The following is a 19683-nucleotide window of genomic DNA, read 5'->3' on the forward strand; positions in this document are numbered from 1 at the left end:
TCCTTAAACCTTTTCTAAATCTACTACATCCCTTTTGGGATGTGCAGGCCAGAGTGGCACATGGTATTCAAAGGTGGGTGCAACATGGATTAGTATTGTAGCATGATGCTGTTCTCCATTTTGTTTTCAGTCCCTTTCTTACTGATGCCCTTAACGGCTTCCTGTGTGATGTGGTGCTGGGCTCTGGGGGACCCGGGTAGGAATGTGGGCTTGTTCTAGCATCCACATGGGATGTAGAGGATGCCCAGTAACCCTAGCCCCATATCCGCAGCCTAGCTGTGGGGTCTTTCTCCTGCTTGCTGCTGGCTCCTGCCAACTAGTGCCGATGTGCCACCTCCTGTACCGTGTGGGCATTTTCCTTGTCTGCCTCCCAGTGGGTGCCATCTACCTGCTGTGGGTGCTGTGGCTGCTGGTGACCAAGGGACCATGCAAGACCTTCCACTGGAGGGTGCGGAAGACCCTCCCCACCATGCCTGATGGACACTACCTATGGGAAGCACTGCTACCTGCGGCTTGAGGTGCATGTGGAGGGCATGGTGATGACTTGGTAGTGCAGCTGAGGCCTCTGTGCTCTCTGGCTATGCAGGCCACTATGTTGCTGTGGCTGGGTCTTGTGAGCCAGACTGGGCTAGGGGCCCCAAGGGAAAAGTCACTGATGCACAGTCTGGCTTGGAGGAAGTGGCTTGGTTTGGCTGCATTTCCTCCTCTTGGGTGAAGTCAGCCACAGGCATTGGTGTCATTCCCAGAAGAGACACCGGGGCTTATGGGAGGGCACCAGGGCCAGGTGGGGTGGGCACAAGGTGCATGGTATGACTACTCCTCTCTTTATCCCCCCTACCTTACAGAGCTCAGGGCTGTGCTTGCATTATGTCATGGCCAGCCTGGAGGAGGCACCACTCACGCTGTTCTTACATGGGTTCCCCCAGAACTGGTAGGTCTGGCTGGCTGCTCCAGGATGGGGTGGGTAGGGAGGGGCACTGAAATGGGGTAGGGTGGGGGGCATGAGTCTTTTCTTTTCTCTTTGAACAACATTTCCTTCCAGGGACCCACTACATGCTGCTCCTCATGTGCCAGGTGCTGCGGGTGCTTGGAACAGAAAGGCTGCTTCTGCCTCATGATGGAAGTGAGCAGTGGGTGCAGGAAAGGCCCAGTGGGGCTCATATGAAACAGATGCAACTGCTATGGAGGGTGGAGAATGCCAGTCCAGGGCAATGGGTGCAGTGGGGACTCAGCCCCACTGTACCCAATGAAGAGACTGGGGCTGGTGGGCACCCAGTGAATGTGAGGGAGTGTGAGAGGGGGCAAGTCTCATGCCATGGGCTGTTTCTGGGTGCACTGGCTGCCAAGAAGAGTGGGAGAAGGTCAGCAATGGTCAGGCTGGTTCCAGGACATGGAGGAGCCGCCACCTATACTGGGCAGAGCACCTGGGGCTGACCCTGACTCTAGGTCTGGCTGCCTGGGATTGGGCACAGAGACTCTTGTCTGGAAACAGCAGTCCAGCCCAGTCCATCTCAGCTTCATGCAAGGCCTGGCCCAGGTCACAATGCTCTGGGTCCTCAATACATGCTCCAGGCTGGGCTGTAGAACGTGCCCAGACAGTGATCCCATGGAGGCAGAGGCTGCTGCTGGGTGAGGGGATCGGGAGCTGAAGGGGCTTTTTGAGTATCTTCACAGAGGCCAGGTCCAGGGGCTCCTGTAGGGACTTAAAACATGGCCCATCGGTGGTATTGATCACCTCAGGACACCCCTTGTGCCCAACCCCTCCCCCCACTCCACGCTCGACTCACATACGTGTATGCTGGCATGTGGCAGGTACTGCTGGCGTTACCAGCTGCAGGAGTTTCGGAAGTGGTTCCGGGTGGTGGCGCTGGACATGCGGGGATACAACGCCTCGGGCGCCGCCCGCGGGGAGAAGAGCTATGAGATCCCGCTCTTGGTGGAGGATGTGCGGGAGGTCATCGAGATGCTGGGTACCAAGGACAAACAAGGTGAGAACATGTTGAGGGAGGGCAGAAGACCTAGAGCAGCCCTGGCACTATGAAACATGGGATACATGCATAGCCCCCAACACTGATGCCTCTCCTCCAGCAAAATGGTGGACGTTGGAAGAAGCCAGCAACTGGGCCAGGCAGGATGAGTAACTGGTGACTGATGGGGCTGGGGTGGAGGTAGGCCCTAGCTACCATGACTTCCTACCCATGGTTGCACTAGTCAGAGGAGCCATACATTGCGGGATTGTGGCAAGAACAGAAGAGCTGCCATTCCAGGGTCAAACCCTAGGTCTATCTGGGCCACGTTCTGTTTCACAAAGAGGCAGAGAACAGATGCTGAAAGGGAGAGTGAACTGGGTCTGACCATGGATTTTTTCTACTGTTTCTCTTTTATTTGCAGCCTTCAGCATTTAAGGTTGAGAAATTCTGATTCTGAGGCCATGGCCCTCATTCCCATGCTCAACAGCTCCTGATGCCCCTTTCCTCCAAGCACGCGTCCAATCCCTTTGTGAATCTGGGTAAACTCTTGGCTTCTGCCATATCTGGTGGCAACAAGTTCCACCCTTTACTGACACCCTGAGGGAAAAAGAACTGCCTTGTGTTAGTTTTAAGTTTCCTAGCCACTGGCTTCATATTGATGTCTGGTTCTTGTCTGGTGAGAGAGAGTCAGTAATAAATCCCTAGTGACTTTCTCTTCACCGTTTACTATTTTGTAAAACCTACTCATGTTCTCCCCTTCAGCATCTCTTTTCTAAACTGAAAAAGCCTTGTAAGATTGTAGCTGTGCATTGTGGGATCATAACTGGAGGGCTCCATCCTGGGTTAAGTTCTCCTGAGCACATAGAGGGACAAAGCCAAGGCTTGGGCTCTGCTGAGTGGCTTCTGGTGGTTTAGGGCATGACACCCAGTCTGTCACCCATCTAGTCTTTTGTAACCCATGTGTCAAGACCTGACAATGGGGTATCTTGTGGTGTGGGCCCTGTGTCCCACCACCCACCAGGGGCCATTTGGGTTGAACGCTACACTTAAGTTTAAGCTCTCAGGGCTCAGCCTCTTGTATCCCCCTGCCACATATAAAGTAGTGGGACCAGAGCAGCCAATATCCTATTGCTTTAAGTGTTGTTAAGATATGCTTGAGAGACCCAAGGAAGAGGGCCATGCCCCCACTACAGAGAAAGGCAAAACCCACTCAATCCAACCTGATCTGACCATGGGGTAGAATTCCTTCCTGACCCCAAATATGGTGTTCAGACTGACCCTGAATGGAAGAGTCAGGAGCATTGAAGCATCTCAGTCATAATCCGTGGCCTGCACAGCAGCCACAATACCCAATGCCTCTGAGGGAGGAATAAAAACACCCCTAATGTGTAGCCACAAGAGAGAAAAACATTTCTCCTAGCCCCCCTGGTGAGCAGCAAACCCCAGAAGGCTGGGGAATACCCGTAACAGAGCATGGGCTTTGCTACTTTGATGATGTCTAGAGCAGGTGTCCTGAGGCTGGGGCCGTGGGCAGGTGAGGGGAAGAGGGGCTCACTCCAGCACAGGGGAGGTAACTGGGAACTGAGGAGAAGGTGGGTAATGGAGGAGAAGCCCCTTGGCTGGCTAATGAGAGGGCAGAGCATGTTCCCTGTGTAGCACCCCCAGGGCAGGGGGAGACAGTTATGGAGGGGAGGTCCAGGATAGATGGGAGAAGAACCAGGTGGCTTACACTGGTAGCAATGGGTGTTGGCCTGGTTTTGATGTGTGGTCAGTCCAGCCTCTCTGTGTTGCTATCCCCACTCTGCCCTGGTGGCCTGTCTCTCCATCCATCTCTGCAGGCTCCTCCAAAGCCATCGTGGTGGGACACGACTGGGGGGGAGTCCTCGCTTGGGTGTTCGCTGCCCAACACCCTGACCTGGTGGAGAAGCTGATCCTCATGAACACCATGTGCCGCTCTGCACTGATAGGTGATGCCCTGAGCCCCGTCTCTTCTCCACTCCACCCCATGTTCCCAGGCTCAGGAGAACCTGGGCAGAGGCAAAACCAGCCTTTCCAAGCAGCAGGAGCCCTGGGGCTGAGGGGGCCTGGTGGCCTCTCAGCACAAGGGCTCCCCCCATCCGTGACAAACAGTCCCCAGGGGCTTGACTTTGATCCCCATTTTTCTGCCCCAACCTCTGGGCCACAGCCCTTGAAGCAGGGGAACCTGGGTATGAATCCAGAGGATCCTCCCTTTGCTGGGAGTCGTGGGTGGTACTGGTGTGTTGGGGGAGGAAGGAACTGCTCTGATCAGTGAAGAAGGCAACCCCAGGGCAATGGGTGCAGCAGGGACTTGGCCCCACTGCACCCACTGAAGAGACTGGAGCTGTCAGGAACCCAGTGAGTATGGGGGAGTGGGAGAGGGGACAAGTCTTGTGCTGTGGGCCATTTCCAGGCATGCAAGCTGCCAAGCAGAGCAGGAAGGGGGTCAGTGATGAGCAGGGTGGTTCTAGGACAAGGGGGACCCCAACCTGTACTGGGCAGAGTACCTCGGGCTGACCCGGGCTTTGGCTAGGCTGCCCAGTTGCTGGGCACAGAGAACCTTGCCTGGCCCAGATTGACCCTAGCCCTTTGCGAGGCCTAGCCCAGCTTGCACAGCTCTGGGTCTTCCCAGAAAGTGGAGTGCCCCAGGGGTTGGTCCTGGGGCCAGGTTTGTTCAATATCTTCATCAACAATCTGGAAGATGGGATGGAGTACAACCTCAGCAAGTTTATGGGTGATAACAAGTGGGGCGGAGTGGTAGATGCATTGGAGGGTAGAGCTAGGATTCAGAGCGACCTTGACAAATTGGAGGATTGGACCAAAAGAAATCTCACAAGGTTCAACAAGAACAAGTGTGAAGTCCTGCACGTAGGACAGAACAATCCCATGCACTGGTACAAGCTGGAGACTGACTGGCTAAGCAGCAGCTCTGCAGAAAAGGACCTGGGGTTGCAGTGGACAATAAGCTGGATGTGAGCCAACAGTGTGCCCTTGTTGCCAAGAAGTCTAATGACATTAGAAGGACCATTGCCAGCAGATCAAGGGAAGTGATTTTTCCCCTCTATTCAGCACAGATGAGGCCACATCTGGAGTACTATGTCCAATACAGAAAGGACGTGGGCAAATTGGAGAGAGTCCAGTGGAGGGCAGTGAAGATGGTTTGGGAGCTGAGGCATATGATGTCTGAAGAGAGGCTGAGGAAACTGGGTTTATTTAGTCTTGAGAGGAGAAAACTAAGAGGGGATTTAATAGCAACCTTCACCTACCTGACGAGTGGTTCCAAAGAGGATGGAATTAGACCAGGGCTGGGCAAAATACGGCCTGTGAGCCGGATTTAGCCTGCTAAATGATTTTACCCAGCCTGTGGCTGCTTCTCTGAAAGAGAACTGTATCTGGCCTGCAGCTGCCCTGGCCTTCGGTGCCTCTCACCCTTCTCCCTTCCCCATGCCACCCGGCTGCAGCAGCCACTTCCCCCCCACCCACCCCCTGTCCAGCTGGCTCGCCCTGTCCTCATCCCCAGCCCCTGTGTAAGTTCCAGGGCAGGGGGTGCTGAGCTCCTGGCCAGGCTTCTGTCTGGTGAGGCTGTTTGTGTCCCACTCCCACCCTGCTCCTGGAGATTCAAACCTCAGGTAAGGTCCTCCTCACAGGTGAAAGAGATGGTGCAGGAGGAAGAAGACCAGGAGCTGTGGGTGATCTGAGCTCTGCTGGGCTGGGGCCTGGTAGGGGTGTGGGCACCAGTGCTCTGCTGTTCCCATGTGCCACTTTGGGTTGCACCACGTGGGAGCAGCTGGAGCGAATGGCACAGCTCCTACCCAACCCTGAGTCCCTGGCACGTGCCCAGGTCAGGTAGGAACTGCACTAGCTGTATCCATGTGGCCTGAAGTGGTGCGTGGAAACACAGGACAGCACCAGCCTGGCCCAGCTGCATGCTGGGAATTCAGGGTGAGGGAGAGGATGCAGGGAGGAGGGGGAAACGGTGCAGCACTGGCCCTGGCCAGGTCCAGATAATCCACAGCTCCAAGTCCCCTTGTCCCTGCACCCCTGCCCTGAGTCCCCAGCATGCTGCTGGGCCAGGCCAGTGCTGCACTGTATTCTCGCACACTGCCTCTGGCCACATGGATGCAGCTGGTGCAGCTCCTGCCTGACCCAGCAATGTGCTGGGGACCCAGGGTGGAGAAGGGGGTGTAGGGAGAAGGGGGAACAAAGGTTAGATTCCCCAAACCGTTGTTCTCTCTGCCCAGGGGTGGACAATTATTTGGGCTGGAAGGCCACTTATGGAGTTTACGTGAATTGTTGCTGGGAGGAGGGGGAGACGTGATGACCTGTCCCATAACAGCTCACCCAAAGTCCCTAAGTGGCCCTTGCGCCCAAATAATTGCCTACTCCTGAGCTGGACTGTTCTCAGTGGTGGCAGATGATAGAACAAGGAGTAAAAGTCTCCAGTTGTAGCAACGGAAGTTTAGTTTAGATATGAGGAAAAACTTTCTTACCAAGAGGGTAATGAAGCACTGGAATGGATTACCCAGAGAGGTTGTGGAGTCTCCATCCTTGGAGGTTTTTAAGATCTGGCTAGACAAAGCCTAGGCTGGGATGAGATAGCTGGGGATGGTTCTGCTTTGAGCAGGGGCTTGGACTAGATGACCTCCTAAGGTCCCTTTGAATCCTGTTTTTCTCTGCTCCTATGAATCTGTGACCTCACGGCCTCTATCTGTCCCTCTCCAACAGAGTACTCCATCTGCCACCCCAGGCAGCTGCTGCGCTCCTCCTACATGTTCCTGTTCCAGCTGCAAGGCTATGCTGAGCTCATCTTGTCCCTGGGTGACTTTGCGGTGAGAGCAGGGCAGGGGTTTCAGAGAGGGCCTGACCTTCCCCCCACTGGAAACCCCGCAGGAGATCTGCAGTGGGTGGGGTGGGGTGCTGTGCTGGCTGAGCCCTGGGATCCCACTGAGCAGATGGGTCCCTGGATCACAGAGCCCAGCCCCTGCTCTCACAGCTGCACGTCACCCTCTCCTGCAGAAGCCGCTCCAGCTCCATCACTAGCAGGTTTCCCCTGCCCACAGGGTAGCTGTTTCCTCCCTGCCCTACTGGGAGTCCTGTCCCTGGTGTCCCCCTCTCTCACTGAAGGGTATCTGACATGCCCTCACCATCTGGCACTGGCCGAGCAGAGCCACCCTGTGCCCTGGGAAGGGGGTGGCTTTGCCCTCCCTGGTGGGGTCCTGGCCCAAACCAGATGGCCCCATGGTAGGGCTTACTTGGGGAGACCCAGCAAATGCCTGGGAGTCGCTGCTGGGGCTGAATGGACTGTTCCCCTCCCAAGAGTGGCTCAGCTGAGCCGTTGAGTCCGTGTGCCCCTAGAAGCCCTCCTGAGGCCAAGTCAGGGTGAACAGGGTGTGAGGCAAGGGATTCCCAGCCAGTTGGGCTGGTACCAGTAGCCTGTTGGGTGGCTGGTGTGGGGGAGAGGAGGGGCTTCAGCAGTGGGTATCTGTGCTGTCTGGGGCTCCCTGCCCCAGCTGGAGCTCAGTGGCTGGCAGGGACTGGGATGTGCGTCTGCAGCTGGCCCCAGCCCCCATCACCTCAGTCGTGTCTGTCCCGCTGCAGCTGCTGAAGTGGATCATGAGCAGCAGGACTGCAGGAATCCAGAACCTGCAGCGGTGCCACACGGAGCAAGAGCTGGAGGCTTACATCTACGGCCTGTCCCAGCCAGGCAGGATGACCGCAGCGCTTAACTACTACAGGGGCCTCTTCAGGTAGGAGCTGCCTCCTCCCTGGGGGGGATCTGGCCCCTGCATCAGGCTGGGGTGATCCCTCCTGGGTCCTCTGCACTCAGAGAGAGGGGGGCTGCCATGTTCTCACCAACCTTTGCAACAGGCAGGGGGGTGAAGGGGCTAGTGGGCAGCAGCACCTGGGCAGGAAGGGACGCGGGGCCTGGTCAAGGCTGCGTGATGCTGCTTCTGAGCTCATCTGGTCACAGCCCTTTCCCAGCCCAGCCCAGGCTGAGGGGCTGGAGGGGCTTCAGTGACAAGACCTCTTGAGGGAGAGGAGGATCTGTGCCCCTGGGGGCCCCAGGGCTGCTGCCTCTTTGGCCCCCAGCTCCCACTCATGGGGCCAACTGTGCCAGTCCCCTGGGTGCAGCATAGTAGGCCTCACACTCTGGGTAATTAACCCTAGTCATGTGCTATCCCCTTATGGGATACTAATTCTGTGGGGAGAGGGGCTTGCGCCCCTCATGTGCCCTCCTGCTCCCAATCCCTGCTGTCATGATGTCTCCCCCAGGAGGAATCATAAAATCAGGGAAGTGGCGCTAGAAGGGACCTCCAGAGGTCATTTAGCCCAATGATCTGCCTGAGGCGGGATTTGTCCTGTCTAAACCATCCAGGACACATCCATCATCTAAATTATTTGTAAAACCACTGTCCACTGTAACACAACACAAAGCATCACGCAGAAATCTGCCACAGGTAAAGCAGGGAGACCACAGCAACTAATGTCATGCTTCTATAAAAAGCTTGTTAGTATATGCTCAAGAAATCTCAGATAGAGGCCATGGCCCCATTACAGAGGAAGACAAAACCCACCAGAGTTCACACCAATTTGCCCATGGGGAAAAATTCCTTCCTGCCCCAAATATGAGGATTGCTCTGACCAAAAGCAGTGAGGCAAAACCCACTACCCAGGTACCTCTGGAATTGAGTCCCAATAGGAACACTGGCACAGCTCAGTCACCATCCCCAGTTGGGGCTGTAGCCAATGCCCAGTGCCTCTGAGGGGGGCTTAAATACCCCAGAAACATAGCAGAAAGGTGTGGTGGGAGCAACCAGTGATGCCCAGAAACCTGGAAACACCCCATAGTAGAATATGGGCATTGCTACACCTACATCATCCCCAACTAGTTTCATAGTTTCTAGGGTCAGAAGGGACCTGAGCAGATCATCTAGTCTGACCCCCTGACCTGGCAGGAAAGAGCGCTGGGGTCAAACGACCCCAACAAGGTGATTGTCCAGCTTTGTCTTAAAGACCCCCAGGGTAGGAGCCAGCACCACTTCGCTTGGAAGTTGGTTCCAGGTCCTAGCTGCCCTGACAGTGAAGTAGCGCCTCCTGGTATCTAGCCTAAATCTACCCTCTGCCAGCTTGTGACTGTTATTTCTAGTCACTCCTGGGAGTGCTCGGGGGAACAGGGAAGTAGTTTGTAACAGTCCACTAGATCCCCCTCAGCCTTCTCTTGTGGAGGCTGACCAGGATCAGGTCCTGTAGCCTCTCCTCATAGGTCCTGTCCTGCTGCCCCCTGATCATGCCCCCCATCATTAGTGGCCCTCCTCTGGACCCTCTCCATGTTGTCCACATCCCTCCTGAAGTGCGGCGCCCAGAACTGGACGCAATACTCCAGCTGCGGCCTGACCAGTGCCGCATAGAGGGGGAGGACCACCTCCCTGGACCTGGTTGAGATGCATCTGTGGATGCATGCCAAGGTGCGGTTGGCCTTCCTGACTGCATCCCCACATTGCCGGCCCATGTTCATCTTGGCATCAGTGATGACTCCAAGATCCTTTTCTGCCTCTGCACTGACTAGAAGGGAGTTCCCCAGCCTGTAGGTATGCTGCTGGTTCTTCCTCCCCAAGTGCAGCACCTTGCACTTGTCAATGTTGAAACTCATCCTATTCTCATCCGCCCACCCCTGTAACCTGTCTAGGTCCAACTGTAGCCTATTCCTTCCTTCTAGCGTGCCCACATCCCCCCACATCTTAGTGTCATCAGCAAATTTGAACAGGGTGCTTTTTACCCCCTCGTCCAAGGCACTGATGAAGATGTTGAACAGCGCGGGCCCGAGGACCGAACCCTGGGGGACCCCACTGCCCACATCCCTCCAGGTCAAAAATGACCCATCCATCACCACCTTCTGGGTGCAGCCCTCCAGCCAGTTGGCGACCCATTTGACTGTGTAGGTGTCGACACCACAGTCCCCCAGTTTCGTAATGAGAATGGGGTGAGAGACAGTGTCGAAGGCCTTCCAAAAGTCCAGAAAGACTACGTCCACTGCTACCCCTGCATCTAAAGATTTGGTGACCTGGTCATAGAAGGCCACCAGGTTGGTCTGACAGGACCTGCCTCTAATGAACCCGTGTTGGTTGCCCCTAAGCATAACCTCCCCTGCTGGCCCCTCGTGAACATGTGTCAGGATAATTCTCTCAAAAAGCTTACCCAGGATCAAGGTAAGACCAACTGGCCTATAGATCCCCGGGTCCTCCTTCCTCCCTTTTTTGAAGATGGGAACCACGTTGGCCCTCTTCCAGTCCTCTGGCCCCACACCAGAGCACCACGAGTGCTTGTAGAGCTGTGCCAGGGGTCCCACAATGACCTCAGCTAATTCCCTCAGCACTCTGGGGTGGAGATTGTCCGGACCAGCTGATTTAAATACATCCAGTCCCTCCAGAAGTTCCCTGACTAGATCCTCACTAATCCTTGGCCTAGGTGCGCCTCCCCTGGGGCCTGAGGAGGGCCAAGAGGGGGTGCTGATACAGTCCCTGCTTAGGAAAATGGAGGCAAAGAAGTCGTTAAATAGGTTAGCTTTGTCATCTGGTGTGATGACCAAATTTCCTAGCATGTCTTGCAGGGGCCCCACATTACCCGGTACCTTCTTTTTGCACCCTATGTATTTAAAAAAGGACTTCTTGTTGTCCTTGATCCGGAAAGCTAGTCCCAGTCCTGTCTCTATCCTGGCCTCCCTGACTCCACCCCACTGCATCCCTGAGCAACCGCAGTACAGTCCTCCCTGGTGATGGCCCCTCCCTTCCATTGGGTGTGCGCCTCCCTTTTAGCTAGGAGACACTCCCGGATGCTTTTGGTGAGCCATGGGGGGTTTGCACCCTCCTGCCCCCTTTGATCCGTGTTGGGATTACCTCCCTTTGGGCTTGGAGGATTGTCTCCTTAAGGAGTGACCACTTTACTTGGACACCTGGCTCCCCTCCCCTCCAGGACCTCAGTGCTTCCCTGACTATTCTCCTTAGCTCATTGAAGTCTGCCCTCCTGAAATCTAGGGCTGCTGCCTTGCTACAGGCCTTTGCCACCTTGCGCTGGATGGTGAATCCCAGCAGGTGATGATTGCTGTCGCCCAGGTGGTCGAGCACCTGCAGCCCCCTCACCAGGTTGTCACCCGTGGCCAGCACCAGATCCAACAAGGCGTCTCCCCTGGTGGGGCTGTGCACCTCCTGGGTTAGATGGAGGTCCTGCATTTGGGCTAGGAACTTACGTGAGCGGTCAGACCTGGCTGACTGCTCTTCCCAGCAGATGTCTGGAAAGTTCAAGTCACTCATGATGACCACGTCCTTTGACCTAACTACCTCTGTGAGCTGACTTGGGAATTCCTGGTCTAGCTCTTCCCCTTGGTCGGGTGGGCTGTAGTAGACCCCCCACTGTTAAGTCTCTTTCCCCTCGACTGCCTTGTCTTCTAACCCAGAGCACTTCAGTGTGCCCCTCCTCTGACTGCTACCTGGTGAGGATGTGTATTCCTCCTTAATGTAGAACACCACACCCCCGCCTTTCCTCCCTGTCCTGTCCGTCCTGTACAGCCTATAGCCCTTGATATTCACCGCCCAGTCATGCGTTGGGTCCCACCACGTTCAGTGAGCCCCACTATGTCTGGGTTGGTGTCAGCTAGCAGGAGGGTAAGTTCCTCTTGCTTGTTTCCTATACTACGAGCGTTTGTGTAGAGGCATTTGAGGCCTCCTGAGGATGTGTGCACTGGCCCCCTAATCTCAGCATTGCCCTGGTCCCTGTCGCTTACCTCTATATATGTTCTGCTCGTCAGTTTAGGCTGGGCTGTACTTGTGGGTGCTGCTTGGTTTAGCGATCCAAGGCTTCCTCTGCCTTCATCTTCCCCTTCCCCCAGTGAGTCTAGTTTAAAGCCTGCCGGAGGAGATCCGCCAACCTAGAAGAGAACTCACGCTTATGTTTAGGGGAAAGGTGGACAACTAGTGGTTGTCTAACTTCTTTTGAACACCTCCAGTAATGAAGAGTCCACAACTTCCCTAGGCTACCCTCCCACAGCCTCGTTATTAGAAGTGAAGACATTTTTTCCTGATATCCAATCTAAACTTATTTTACTGCAAAGGAGGCTGTGGGCCTTTCTGAGCCATGTCCAGCAGATGCATCATCCTCCAGGGTCCCCTCTCACATTGGGACTCTCCCCACTGTGTGCTGTGGGGTACAGGTGCCATTCAGAGAATCAGGCTCCCAGCACAGAGAGCTTTAGCTCTGTGAGACTCAGGGCTGCACCAGGGATCCCTGGGTAAGGGTGAGGGCCACTTTATGAACCAGTGCCCCAGGGAACTCTCACCTCCATCCATCTCTTCCCCCATGCAGAAAGCCCATTGTGAAGGAGAAGACTGTGCTGGCACCCACACTGGTGATCTGCGGGGAGAAGGACATGTTCCTGGAGGCTGAGCTACTCACAGTCGTGCAGCGGTACTTCCACCGCAGGTGCCGAATTGAGTGCCTCCCCCATTGCAGCCACTGGGTGCCAGAGGACCAGCCTGAGAAAGTCAATCAGCTGATGTGGACCTTTCTGCAGGAGAGCAGCTAAGACAGTGCTGCAGCAGGGGTGGGGCCTGGGGCTGGGCTCAGGACCTCATGGCAGAGGCCTGAGCCTGGCACCTGGGCCTTGGGAAGGGCAGCATTCACCTATTCACCCAGGGTGGTTTGTGCCCTGCTGTGCCTCTCCCTTCTGATCTTCTGGCTGTGTGCCTGGAAATTCAGTCCCAGACAGGCAGCTTGAGAGACCCTGACCTCTCCCCACATCTTATCCTCCTGGGCATGACAGAATAGCCCATTTGCCAAGGACCCAGGACAGTGGCTGCAGCAGGATTCACCCCATTCACAGGGTAACAGGAGCACCCTGGATGCCACCCCCTTTCCGTTCACCCACCAGGATGGCTCCCTGTGTCCCCTAAGCTTGGCCCTTCTGGGCACATCCATATATGTAGGCACGTACACTTGCAGCAGCTCAAATAGAAGCGATGCAAATTTAAGCCAGGGCTTTTTGCCTCATTGCACATGCCTGGACATGCACTTTGCTGTGGGGCAAATTGTGCCATTTGGAGCAAAATAACCCTGCCTGCCTTCTCCTGGATCTGCAGCCAGGGGGAGCTAGAGCCTGAGGCCAGCACCTGTGCTAGCCCCATCAGTACAAAAAGCTGCCCTGGCAAGTAGCTCTGGACTACTCACTCTCAGGAGATTCTGGGACCTGGCCAATTGGTACCTGGGGATGCTGCCTCTTGTGCCAGCTGGACTGCTGAAGCAGTCCTGAGAGTTCCCTGCACCCTCTACCCACTGCAGCAGTCTGGCAGTGGCGGCTGCTGCCTGGCTGTGACCTGCTGCGCACCTGCCAGAGTGCGATGGGGACTGCTCAGCCAGTAGAGGCATCTGCCTGTCTGGGCCAGCTGCCAGTTGGCTGTGGCTGCAAAGTTGGCCTTTGTGCGGCACTACTGCCATGTATCCCCCCTTCCCGGCCATCTGGGCAGCTATCGCCCGGAAGCTGTTCCAGGTGTGGTGGCCTGCTTTAAACTGTCAAAGCATGTCCTCCTGGCCCCACTTGGCTGGGAGGTCAGCCACCTCCAGCTGAGTCCAAGGTGCCAGCTCTGAGCAGGCAGGGTCCTGCCACTGGCCTCCCTAGCAGGAATTCTGGTGTTCTCTATTGGAAAACTGAAAAATCCCTGATACAAAAATCCCAAAATCACTCTGTAAAATACCCTGAAATGCATGTTTTTCCACCTGGCGCTCTGGTGAAGTGCCCGAAGACTGGAAGAAGGCCAATGTGGTGCCTATCTTCAAGAAAGGGAGGAAAGTAGATCTGGCTAACTATAGGCCAGTTAGCCTGACTTCTATCCTGGGGAAGATCTTATTAAAATTTATTAAAGAGGCCATTCTTAATGGACTGGCCAAGGCCAACATCCTAAGGGATAGCCAGCATAGGTTTGTTGTGGGTAGGTCTTGCTTGACCAATCTCATTTCCTTCTACGACCAGGTGACCTATCACCTGGACAAGGGAGAAGAGATTGATGTCATATATCTTGACTTCAAAAAAGCCTTCGATCTGGTATCTCATGATCACCTCTTGGCGAAGCTAGCCAGTTGTGGCCTTGGGTCCACCATGATCCCCAGCTGGGAAACTGGCTCTGTGCTCGGACCCAGAGGGTTGTAATTGATGGCAGTCACTCATCATGGTGTCCTGTGACCAGTGGGGTCCCCCAAGGCTCTGTCCTTGGACCCATATTGTTCAACATCTTCATTAATGATGTAGACATTGGAGTCAGGAGTGGACTGGCCAAGTTCGCCGATGATACCAAACTTTGGGGCAAAGCATCCATACCAGATGAAAGGTGGGTGAGCCAGGCTGACCTGGACAGGCTCAGCAAATGGGCAGACGAGAACCTGATGGAAAAATGCAAGGTTCTCCACCTTGGGAAGAAAAACCTGCAGCATCTTTATAGGCTCGGCAGTGCTACGCTGGCTAGCACTACAGAAGAAAGAGACTTGGGGGTCATCATTGACCACAAGATGAACATAGTTTCATAGTTTCATAGTTTCAGAAGGGACCTGAGCAGATCATCTACTCCGACCCCCCTGCCATGGCAGGAAAGAATACTGGGGTCAAATGATCCCAGCAAGATGTTCATCTAACCTCCTCTTAAAGACCCTCAGGGTAGCAGCCTGCACTTCTCTTGGAAGTTGGTTCCAGACCCTAGCCGCCCCGACGGTGAAGTAGCGCCTCCTGATGTCTAACCTAAATCTACCCTCTGCCAGCTTGTGACTGTTATTCCTGGTCACTCCTGGCAGTGCTCGGGGAAACAGTGACTTCCCCAATGCCTGCTGATCCCCCCTGACTAGTTTATAACAGGCCACAAGATCCCCCCTCAGCCTTCTCTTTTGGAGGCTGAACAGGTTAAGGTCCCGCAGCTTGTCCTCATAGGGCCTGCCCTGCTGTCTCCTGATCATACGAGTGGCCCTCCTCTGGACCCTCTCCGTGCTGTCGACATCCCTCTTGAAGTGTGGCGCCCAGAACTGGACACAGTACTCCAGCTGCGGCCTGACCAGTGCCGCATAGAGGGGGAGGATCACCTCCTTGGACCTGCTCGAGATGCATCTGTGGATGCATAACAAGGTGCGGTTGGCCTTCCTTACTGCCTCCCCACACTGCCGGCCCATGTTCATCTTGGAGTCGATGATGACCCCCAGATCCCTTTCCGCCTCCGTGCTGACAAGAGAGGAGTTCCCCAACCTGTAGGTATGGTGCCGATTGTGCCCCCCGAGGTGCATCACCTTGCACTTGTCTGTGTTGAAACCCATCCTATTCTCATCCGCCCACCCTTGTAACCTGTCTAGGTCCGATTGTAGCCTGTTGCATCCTTCCAATGTGCCCATGTCCCCCCACATCTTAGTGTCATCAGCAAATTTGAACAGGGTGCTTTTTACCCCCTCGTCCAAATCACTGATGAAGAAGTTGAACAGTGCAGGCCCAAGGACCGAGCCCTGCGGAACCCCACTGCCCACGTCCTTCCAGGGTGAGAAGGACGCATCCACTACCACCCTCTGGGTGCGGCCCTCCAGCCAGTTGGCGACCCATTTGACTGTGTGGGTGTCTACGCCACAGCCCTCCAGTTTCTTAATGAGAACAGGGTGAGAGACAGTGTCAAAAGCCTTCTGGAAGTCCAGGAAGATTAAATTCACTGCTACCCCTGCATCTAATGATCTGGTGATCTGATCGTAAAAGGCCATCAGGTTGTTCTGACAGGACCTGCCACTGATGATCCTGTGTTGGTTGCCCCTAAGCATGCAGTCCCCTGCTGGCCCCTCGTGGATGTGTGCCAGCATAATTCTCTCAAACAGCTTGCCTAGGATCGAGGTGAGACTAACCGGCCTATAGTTTCCCGGGTCCTCCTGCCTTTTTTGAAGATGGGGACCACGTTGGCCCTCTTCCAGTCCTCCGGCACCTCTCCAGAGCACCACGAGTGCTCATAAAGCTAACCCGTGGCCCAGGTGTGCCTCCCCCGGGGCCCGAGGGGGGCCCAGCAGGGAGGTGGCTGTTCTGGTCCCTACTTAGGGAGACGGAGGCAAAGAAATCGTTAAACGTGTTAGCTTTGCCGTCTGGTGTGACGACCAAGTTTCCCATGGCGTCCTGCAAGGGCCTCACATTACCCGGGACCTTCTTTTCACCCGCTATGTATTTAAAAAAGGACTTCTTATTCTCCTTAATCTGGGAAGCTAGTCCCAGTTCCATCTCTGCCTTGGCCTTCCTAACTACCCCCCTACATCCCCAAGCAACTACAGAATAGCCCTCCCTGGTGATGACCCCTTCTTTCCGTTGGGTGTAAGCCTCCTTTTTAGCAAGGAGACATTCCCGGATTCTTTTGGTGACCCACGGAGGCTTGTGTGCTCTTCTGCTCCCTTTGATCCTCATTGGGATTACCTTCCTTTGGGCTTGGAGGATCATCTCCTTAAGGATCGACCACTCTCCTTGGACACCTGGCTCCCCTCCCCTCCGGGACCTCAGCGCTTCTCCAACTATCCTCCTTAGCTCATTGAAGGAGCCAGCAATGCGATGCTGCGGCTAGTAAAGCAACCAAAACGCTGGCTTGCATCCATAGATGCTTCTCAAGCAAATCCTGGGACGTCATTCTCCCCTCGTACTTCGCCTTGGTGAGGCCGCAGCAGGTCAGAGGTCAGGAAAACAGACCTTACAGCGACAGGCTGAGAGCCATGGGACTCTTTAGCCTGGAAAAGCGCAGGCTCAGGGGTGATCTGATGGCCACCTATAAGTTTATCAGGGGTGACCACCAGGATCTGGGGGAACGTTTGTTCACCAGAGCGCCCCAAGGGATGACGAGGTCGAACGGTCGCAAACTCCTGCAAGACCGTTTCAGGCTGGACATAAGGAAGAATTTCTTTACTGTCCGAGCCCCCAAGGTCTGGAACAGTCTGCCAGCGGAGGTGGTTCAAGCACCTACATTGAAAACCTTCAAGAGTAAATTGGATGCTTATCTTGCTGGGATCCTATGACCCCAGCTGACTTCCTGCCCTTTGGGCGTGGGGCTGGACTCGATGATCTCCCGAGGTCCCTTCCAGCCCTAATGTCTATGAAATCTATGAAATGATGCCCCTCACCATCTGTACCCCGCTTTTCAAAATGCTAGCTCTGCCCATGTAAATAAAGCAACAAGAGCTTAAGAGAATTTCTTCCCAGCCCATGTAGCAACCAGCAATGCCCACAAGCATGGGAGAGCTAAACACCCTCCACTCTGTTCTACAACATGAAGCCTGCAAATGCAACTCCACATGGGTGACTGGCGCCTCCTGACTACAAGGGGTTGGCTGATCACTGACAGGGGTGGGGTGGTGTCCCCTGTGGTTGATCACCAACCCCAGAATTGCTGCTGGCACTTCTTGGGGGGGCCACTGGCCGGCGCTCCCCACTCCATGGCCAGTGAGGACCAATCTCAGGGGGGTGGGGGGGGCATGTTCCCCCCTCCGCACATCACCTATGCAACTCCATGCATCACACACCTTAACACTGGAGATTTAGAACTCACCTTTCTGCCATAGCACCCCCTCATAAACTTGCCCCAGATCTTTAATCCTGTTTCATGACCAAGCTGGAAAAATTTAGCACATGCGCAGGTGTGTGCAGGATCAGGACTCTGGGTGGGAGCAGTGGGAGGCAGGATGTGTGTGTGCAGAACATGGTACACTGAGGCCCAGTGTCCTGATTGAAATTTCAGGCCTGGCTGTGGTAAATGGGAATGAAATGAATGAATGAGCTTCGTGAATGTCAGTGGGGATCTGAAGGAAGAGGGTTATCTGGTGGGAGAGAAGTTCTCAGGGGCTGCAGCCCAGGACCCAGTCTGCAACTGGGAGGATTGTGGGATTGTGTGCCCTTGCTGCCAAAAAGGCTTATGGCATACTGGGCTCCGATGGTAGGTTTGTTGGCAGTAGATCTATGGAAGTGATTATTCCTCTCCATTCAGCACTGGTGAGGCCACATCTGGAGTACTGTGTTCAATTTGGACCCCCCACTACAGAAAGGATGTTGAAAAATTGGAGAGAGTCCAGTGGACGGTAACAAAAATGGTGAGGTGGCTGGGGGACATGACTTATAAGGAAAGACTGAGGGAACTGGGCTGATTTAGTCTGGAGAAAAGGAGACTGACAGGGGACTTAATAGCAGCCTTCAACTATCTGAACTGGGGTTCAAAAAAGGATGGAGCTGAACTGTTCTCAGGGTGACAGATAACAGAACAAGGAGCAATGGTCTCAAGTTGCAGCAAGAGAAGTTTAGGTTAGATATTAGGAAGAATTGTCTTACTAGGAGGGTAGTAAAACACTGGAACAGGTTACCCAGAGAGATGGTAGAATCTCCGTCCCTGGAGGTTTTCAAGACCGGGCTGACAAAGCCTTGGCTGGGATGATCTAGTTGGGGCTGGTGTGCAGATGTGTGTGCTTGGGGGGTGGCAGCCTGGGCATGCACATGTGCCTTAGGCAAGCATCTAGAGATGTAGAGGTGTCCATCAGGTGGGGTGTATGTGTCTAGTGTTAGAGTTTGGAGATTAAATTAGAATAGATTAGATTAGATCTAGGAAATCAGCTGGGAAAAGCTGGGAAATCAGTGCCAAGCCACCTGCGATGCACCTGAGGGAAAAGCAGAGGAAATACCCAAATCAGCTGCTCCTCCATGTCCAGAAGGTGACACCAGGACTGGAAGGAGTCAATGACAAGAGCAATCGCCAGCTCCTCACTGCCATAAACAACGGCCCCAGCTCCTGGCACTTGTCAGGCTCTGCCCCACGGCCCCATCCCCTGCCCTCCACATACCGGTGCCACATCCACCCTGCCCACGGTGGGGGCCACACTGGCCTCTCATCCCATTGCCGGGTCGCGGTGAATCTGCGCTGTGGGAACAGCGACGTCGCCGTCCACTTCCACCTGCGCTGTGATGAGAATGGCCTGTGGTCACGTGCGACACGGAGCAGGGTGGGAGCTGCTGGAAGAGGAGGAGCGGGCCGACCAGCCAGGCGCCTGCCTCGTGATGATGGCGGGTGTCCAGAGTCAGTGCTACAAGGCCCAGGCGCGGGGGAGCCTGCCTGTCCCTTCCTGGACAGAGCACAACCCTGCCAGGCCATTTCCCACCACAGCCCAACGAGCGGTCGGTCTTTCTCTTCACGGACACAGCCCTGCTCTGCCAGAAACTGTCTTCGCTGTGGCCCTGGCCAACTGCGTCTGTCCTCACACGCACTGACCCTGCTCTTCCGGGACATTCCCTCACCACGGGCATGACGGACAGCCCCTGCGTCCCTTCACGGACACAGCCCTGCTCGGCCAGGCTCACCCCCCCATGGCCTTAACTGGGTGCCCATCGGTCCTTCAACAGACATGGCCTTGCTGGGAGACCCTGCCCAACACGGCCCTGACCAACTGCTGCCTGTCCCGCCTGTCCCTGCACAGCTCAGTAATCAATCAGTCAATTTGCACTGTCATTCTTTACAGAGCATGGTGTATTCGTCTATGAATTCTGTTATGCCTGCTGAGTCGCACAGCACCTTGCTTTACCTGCAAGCTGACTCCACCAACCAGAGTGACAATCCACACTCCTTTCCCAATCATCCACAGCGATTCCAGAGGATGCTAAGTCATCTTTGCAAGCATCCTGAAA

General features: G+C 55.0%; 2 protein-coding genes across 2 annotated transcripts; both read left to right on the plus strand.

Moving 5' to 3' along the window:
- Positions 1-325: 325 nt before the first annotated feature.
- Positions 326-7028, plus strand: LOC149858633 (epoxide hydrolase 3-like). Its single transcript, XM_090061569.1, has 6 exons — positions 326-448; positions 846-931; positions 1813-1970; positions 3809-3937; positions 6714-6817; positions 7005-7028. The coding sequence occupies exons 1-6, from the start codon at positions 326-328 to the stop codon at positions 7026-7028; spliced, it is 624 nt and encodes a 207-aa protein (XP_089917695.1).
- A 190-nt stretch (positions 7029-7218) lies between these two features.
- On the plus strand, positions 7219-12564 carry LOC149858634 (epoxide hydrolase 3-like). Its single transcript, XM_090061570.1, has 3 exons — positions 7219-7229; positions 7499-7735; positions 12345-12564. The coding sequence occupies exons 1-3, from the start codon at positions 7219-7221 to the stop codon at positions 12562-12564; spliced, it is 468 nt and encodes a 155-aa protein (XP_089917696.1).
- The last annotated feature ends 7119 nt before the right edge of the window (positions 12565-19683 follow it).

The sequence above is a fragment of the Crocodylus siamensis genome, chromosome 8 (assembly GCF_052110815.1).
Source record: "Crocodylus siamensis isolate JL-2025a chromosome 8, ASM5211081v1, whole genome shotgun sequence".
NCBI classification, from domain to species: Eukaryota; Metazoa; Chordata; order Crocodylia; family Crocodylidae; genus Crocodylus; species Crocodylus siamensis.